Source organism: Lactuca serriola, chromosome 4 (genome assembly GCF_051521515.1).
Source record: "Lactuca serriola cultivar US96UC23 chromosome 4, Lser_US96UC23_V15, whole genome shotgun sequence".
NCBI lineage: Eukaryota > Viridiplantae > Streptophyta > Magnoliopsida > Asterales > Asteraceae > Lactuca > Lactuca serriola.
In genome coordinates this window covers 211,966,417-211,973,615 of record NC_136411.1, presented here as the reverse complement: position 1 = coordinate 211,973,615, position 7,199 = coordinate 211,966,417, and the positions used below count along the sequence as shown (strand labels likewise).

The window sequence follows — 7,199 nt, the reverse complement described above, 5'->3', positions numbered from 1 at the left end:
GAAACATACGACATTATCTCTTAAAAAGTTAATCAGGTAACTCAAATCGATCTACTAGAATCGTCAATAGATTGGTCGGTTTGTGTTAGATTTTGGGTTTCGAATATCAATATAAACACTTGGATAATTTAATGATCATGTGTGAGAAACACTTTCCGAAATCTGTGATTTCGAACAATTTTTCTAGGGTGCCACGAAATGCTGATTTGGGATAATATATGAAAATCGATTTAAATTAATAGGCGTAATTCAAATCCAAAAACACATAGTAATTTGTTTCTCTTGTGTTCTTGAGACACATTATGCAGATAAAAGAAGAATAAACAAATTTCTTGTCATATATCTCTTGCAACGTTCAAGTCTTCATTTATATGAAGACCACAGTTAATAAGGGAAACAAAGTCTCTTTTCTCAGTGGACGCAAATATTGGGTTTTGGGCTAGAAAATCTGGCTAGGCATATTTTTCCTATATGGATTATTTTTCAGCGGACCCCCGCCAGGAGTAGGTGATGCCCCTTGGAACCTCACTAGGGGCATTGCACCCAAACCCCCATGTTCCCAAGTCTTCTTTAGTTATCTGAATGTGCGATCCACACATTGTGTCTCGAAATAAAATCAAATGGAACTCAGCATGTCACGAATAAAATTTCAATTACATTGTATTGATAACATTAAAATCATCAACCAATTTGTATCAGTTCTTTTCTGACATATAATGTGAGTAAAAAGGTTGTTAAAATAGTGGACTGAGTGTAAAAAAAAAAAATTAATGACTTAAGATGGACAAATGTTACGCTTTAAATAAAAAAATGGCTATAGCCCACCCTTTAATTGTGCATTAATAAAGATGCATATTGGGCATAAAATTACGTAGGTTAAATATTCTTTCGTTTTTAACTATAGACAAAGTAAAATATCCATTAACGTGTCTTGATAAATAATATTTAAAAAAATATTCGACAAATTAATGCTATTTGACAACTGAAAGAAGAAGAATAAATGTGGACAAATCTCAAGAAATAAAATTAAGACTAAGAAAAGTCGGAATTTCCTATGTTAGGTCGTTTTTGGCATTACGTTAAAAAAAAAAAAAAAAAAAAAAAAAAAAAAAAAAAAAAAAAAAAAAAAAAGAAAAAAGAAAAAAAAAAAAAAAAAGTACGAATCATTTCAATATGTCTAGAACTAGAAGGAAACACACCAGCACTAGTTAGCATTAAATAAAAGGACACGATATATGTATGAATTTTTTTTAAATTGCTGAAGATTAATGAACATGCAACAATAACAATTGAACACATGGATATGGCTATTACTAATATGAACAGCTAAAGATGTTATCAATAACACTTGCATAGAGGCGTAAAGAAGCTAACGAATCAATAAAGGAAGTTAATGGTAAAGTAGATCATGTGATGTTCAAGAAACCAAGTAAAAAGTTGGGCCTATTGAAACATACAATAACTTATATTAAATCACCTACAATTACCAATAATGAACACGAAATTAAAAATTCACCATTTTGAATATGATTACATGCAAAATGTAATAGAAACATCCAAGAAATATTATTTGGTACACTAAACATGAGTATTCAATGATGAGAAAAAGAAAGACATTCTCCAAAGTTGACATTTTCCAATTTTATGGATGTGACAAAAGGTCCTAATAACATTAATCTAGGTTTAACCGATAAAAAATAATGTTTATCAAAAACCAATTGCCAATTGATTAGCTAAGTTAAAATATGTAAAATGAAGATAAAAATACATTTAAAAGATTAAGGTTTTTTTTTTTTTTTTTTTTTTTTTTTTTTTTTTTTTTTTTTTTTTAATTTTTAGTAAAAGAATGCATTTGTAATAATTCTGAAAAATGCAATAAACTCCTTAAAACAGTAATCTGAATAATTTTTTTTTTTAAACTAGCTTATAAGCTATCTTTCAGTTTGACAAACATAACTTAAAAACTCGAAAAAGCCTTAATCTCAAATCAATTTATGTTAAACACAATATAAACATTTTGTCATGTCACGTCTTGCAAAACAAACAAATAAACACAATATATTTTAAATGTTTGAATAAATAATGATACATGTATAGATTGGGGAAAAAACACTTAAATGTGATTAAAACACCGTTAATGCTCACAACTTTTAACAAGAAAAATAATTACATTCATCATATTTCACGTAAGAAAAGTTTGAAGTGAAAAAAGGGTAAATAAAAAAGATTGGTGTCTTGTATTATATTATTTTTCTCTCAACCCATTAAGTCATTACAATTGTATAGACCACTCGCTTAGCTCATTACATTAAAATTATATAAAAACCTTACCAGTAACATCATACCCATGTAGAATCAACACATAAACGGTAAATAAATCATGAACATAAAAATGATAAAACAGTAAATCTTGAAAATAATGTAAGCAAAACCTTGTATTTAATTTCCCTTTTCAACAATAATAAAGTAAGAAACCATTCAGCTGCAGATTGGCTAACAAATAAGAGACAGCTATGACTTTGACTAAATGATCAGCAAGCATATAGACATCAATAGGGAGAGAAAGAGGTACAAATTACACTAACATTGAAAGAGGTAACAGGCAACTAATAAGCCAAAGGGACTTTGTACATATGATAGATAGATTAGAGAAGAGAAGAAGCTGAAGAAGCTACTAGAATAATTTTAGAGGTGATCTAAGTTAGCTGTTTAAACTTGGCTCAGCTTCAGTCTGTTTAGGAGGAGCGTTTGCAGCAACACCATTCATTCTAGCACGTGCCTCTGCAAACATCCTCTGTTGTTCTGCTAATGCTTCTTCTTCAGTCATCTCAGCTCCATTTGTGCACTTTCCACCTCGTACTGTATCCTGTTCAATCATTTATATATTATATATTATATATTATATTCATTCATTTGTTTATTATATTTTTATTTTTATATTATATATATATATATATATATATATATATATATATATATATATATATATATATATATATATATATATATATATACACGTACCACTGTCTCGAGTTTGTGTTGTTCATATGCGGCATAAACTTCTTCTATGTAATCCCCAAAACCAAGAACCTGAACAATGGTAAATAAATAAATAAATAAGAATTAAGAAACACATTTCCATCTTAAATAATAAATATAGTAGTTATCATGATTATGTATAAAAGAGTAAATTACACAAATGGTCCCTATGGTTTGGGGTAATTTGCACGTTTGGTCCCTAACTTATTTTTTTAACTCGGAATGTCCATACTGTTTGTTTTTGTTGCGCGCTTGTTCCCTGTCTTACCTAAAAAGACTATTTTGCCCTTGATTTTTTAATTTATTTAAATAAACACACCCCCAACCCCACTTCCACCTCACCTTACCTACCCCATCTTATTTAAATAAATTAAAAAATCAAGGGCAAAATAGTCTTTTTAGGTAAGACAGGGAACAAGCGCGCAACAAAAACAAACAGTATGGACATTCTGAGTTAAAAAAATAAGTTAGGGACCAAACGTGCAAATTACCCCAAAACATAGGGACCATTCGTGTAATTGTAAATAACTAAACAACAAACCTCACCTCTAGTGCTTTGAGAACATGCTCTGGTGCAATTGTTCTTTTATCTTCTCTGCTACAAACTTCATTTGATTCGGATGAAATCAGATTAATAAATTCTGCAAAAGTAATGACCTTATAAGAAACTGTTTTTAAAGGATTGAATGCAAGAAATAGCAATATACTTTCATTTCTTCTTATTACAGCATTTTACTTTGGATGCTATAGTAAACAAATAAATGAAAGTACATTGCTATTTCATGTGTTTTAACTTTTTTTTTTTTAAAATAAGGATCTCACCTACACAGCACTCAATTAAAAGATCTTGAGTATCTCTTGCAACACGTACATCTGGAGGCAACATTTCCTTAATAATTTTAGTCATTGTAGCTGCATATAAATAATAATTTTCATTAGCAAGAAAGCTATTAAAAGACAGATTGATTAAACACGTTATTTTAGTCACGAAAAAGGCAATTAGCACGTGTAGATTTATAGTGATTCTTAATCATTTATTCAGTGTAATAAAGCAGGATAATAATTTTATACCAAAATACACAATTACAAATAATATCCAAACTCCAATAATGATACCTTACAAAACTTGGGTGGCTCAGTGGGCCAAGCCCACAATGGATATCAATAAAGCAGAGGACATGAATACGATTTTAGGCATAAACAACACTGGCATAAAACATAAACATAAATTCAATGTAAGATTATGCACACAGACATAAAATAACACATGCATATTCATTACTATCTTCAAATCTTCCATTAGTAAAAATATCAACACTAAGAAAGCATATAGCTAAGCATAACAATTAATTTACAAAACCAATCTTTATTCTTTTATCCACAAAAAGCAATTGTTGAGCCAAAAGAAAAAGATGTAGAGTAACATAACAGTGATCTGATAAACACAATGAAACAAAGATCAACAAAACAATATATAAAGTTTAAACATCACAAGTTAAGTAATTAACAGTTGACACTAACTTCTTGAGGCAAATGCAATAATGGTACCTTTGTAGAAAAAAGAAAACTTTAATTTAAAATCTTGAAGAAAATTCACAAGTGCCCATGTTAGCAGATCCAACAAGAGGGATGCAAAAGACCCCACAATTTTTGGGTGCTCAAAATGAGCAAAACACCATAGTCATCTTTTTGGCTCTGTAACAGGCACGAGTTAATTTTTCACATAGTCCATAGATGAGTCATACAAGAACATGCTTACAGACATTTATAACATGTAGACAAGTATATGTGTCTGTATAATGATCAAATTATAAATCCATTAGTCAGAATGATTCCCTTTCTGACACCAAGATCGTGTACCAGATGATACCAACATTAAATTACTAAAATCCTCCGAATAATCAGATTGTTTCCATGTGTAGATTATTTATAAAAATAAAAAAACAAAGCAAAAAGCACCTAAAAGTTCTATCTGCAGACCCACGAGGTGAACCTGATGAGATTAGGTAATTAACCACAAAATCAGAGCAAACAACAAGGACAACCGAAATATGGAAGCTTCATATACAATATGACAATAGACATCACACATACGTACAAAAAATTACAGATATAAAACAAACCTTTCGGGAGCGAAGCATCCTCTTTCGCCTTTCCAACAATATCCATGGGTTCCATCTTTGACTCTGCAAATTCAACCAAAAATACAACAAATCATCAGATCTAACTCAAATTTCAAAAGAATCGCATCTTTCAACATCACAAAAATCATAAATTTACAGATCTAAATGAAAACCGAAAACCAGGGATCTCCAAACTCACCGGGAAGATCAAAAGCGCCAATCAAGAGAACGTCGTAATCCGGATTGAACGATAGCAGCAATCAAATGCGAATCGAAGAACGGGGATCGGAGGCGGAAACGATGAAGCATGATGATGCCCGATATAGAGAGAGGGGAGAGTTCGCAGGCGACTAGGGCAAACAAAATTCTCCAGGGCGCGTGAGGGAATGATTCTCCACGCGCGTATCAGGCGGTGGCGTGTTGATGCTGTGGGGCCCACATGGTGTGTGTGAGGTGAAATGTGGCGCGTGAGTGGGGTTGAGAGTGGGGAATGTGGTGATAGGATTCATTGGAGTTGGGGTTTTATAGTTTTGATTTAACGTATTTGGAGTGTTAAATGAAACAGGTGGTGTTTGATGAATCGGTGAGAGCGAGAAAAGGAGCGATGCGAGTGGATCCCCTGCCAATCACGGGAGCCAACCATGGATCACGGGTTGCCAATATATGGGCCGGATCCGATTGAACCCAAAGCCCCTAACTCTCATACATATATTTGTATAACAATAATATTTTTTTAACAGCTTATGAAATGTGCAGTTGAATACATTTTGTAAGATCGTCATCCCGTTTTTATATTATGTTTACTTTAGTTTTTCTTAAATTAGATGATACGTGACCATCGCATTTCCTATTATCTAGACGGTATAACATTGAGCGGGTTTGGTACGGAGCTTTTCGAAGCATTTAGGAGTTTCTAGCTTTTAACTTTTAACAAAACATTCTAGTTTAAACAAAAAGTTTCGTTTGACAATACAATCATTTAGGTGTTGTTTGTTTTTCCGAAGTGAAACTGTCTGAAGTCTGCGGACCACCTCTGCGGCCCTCTGCAGCAGAAGAGGTGGACCAAAGTGCTGCAGACTGTAATGAGAAGCATGTTTGTTTTTTTAACATCTGCAGACTACTGCAGATATTAAAAAATTTAAAATAAAGTAATTTAATAAACCGAAGATAGTTTTTTAATACCAAAAATTTAATAATAGTAGTTTTAAAACATTGAAATAAAATTCAAACAACCAAATTAGTCTTATAATAACATTTTTAAATAAAATTCATAGAACCAAACTTTAATAATTTTCATTCCATATTTTGCATCAATTGTTCCGCAATTTCATCCCGTAACTGGGTTATATATTCACGGTCCGCTGCAGTACCATGTGTTGGAATCTCATCTTCATCATTATCAACGACTGCATTGTTATTCCGAACCGAGACATATGGTTCATCATATCGTGCAAAAAACTCATCACGTAGTCCCTCTCTTCTTATAAAATTATGAAGCGCAAAACATGCTAGGGTAATGTTTCGTTGTGTAACCAACGAGAATGGTGTCATCCTCTTCAATATAGGGAATCGTGCTTTCAAGACACCAAAAGCCCGCTCAATGACATTTCGAAGTTTTGCGTGTGCATGGTTAATTTTTTCTTTATTCGTTAATGCACGTCTTCGACGGAAATCTCCAAGCCAATACCTTACATTACGGTACGGTGCCATAAAACCTCGAATGTTTGCATAGGCGGCATCACAAAGATAATATTTATCTGTAAAAAAGCAAAAAAAAAAAAAAAAAAAGTCATTTATTTTTCAAGCTAAGATAAAACTATTTAAATAACCATAAATTTACCTGGTGGTGGGAGCGGGAATGGTGCATGTGGATTTGCTAATGCTTCTGATAAAATTCTAGAATCGTGTGCTATCCCTTCCCAACCGGCCACAACAAACGTAAACATCATGTTGAAGTAACATATTGCCAATACATTTTGGTAACAATCGCTTTTTCCCCTACTTCTATATAAATCTCGTTTGTTTGCAGGGACAACA

The 7,199-nt window shown here is 32.1% G+C and overlaps 1 protein-coding gene across 2 annotated transcripts; it reads right to left on the bottom strand.

Moving 5' to 3' along the window:
* Nucleotides 1-2,393: 2,393 nt before the first annotated feature.
* Nucleotides 2,394-5,713, bottom strand: LOC145103236 (protein Dr1 homolog). 2 transcript variants are annotated; one of them, XM_079040796.1, is made up of 7 exons: nucleotides 5,362-5,713; nucleotides 5,163-5,225; nucleotides 4,156-4,245; nucleotides 3,862-3,951; nucleotides 3,586-3,680; nucleotides 3,022-3,090; nucleotides 2,394-2,866 (listed from the first exon to the last, which is right to left on the bottom strand). In XM_079040796.1, the coding sequence occupies exons 4-7, from the start codon at nucleotides 3,944-3,946 to the stop codon at nucleotides 2,702-2,704; spliced, it is 414 nt and encodes a 137-aa protein (XP_078896922.1). In that variant the 5' UTR covers nucleotides 3,947-3,951; nucleotides 4,156-4,245; nucleotides 5,163-5,225; nucleotides 5,362-5,713; the 3' UTR covers nucleotides 2,394-2,701. The 2 variants fall into 2 exon arrangements, with proteins under 2 accessions (XP_078896922.1, XP_078896921.1); XM_079040795.1 differs by lacking the exon at nucleotides 4,156-4,245 and having other exon boundaries at nucleotides 5,362-5,711.
* Between the last annotated feature and the right edge of the window lie 1,486 nt (nucleotides 5,714-7,199).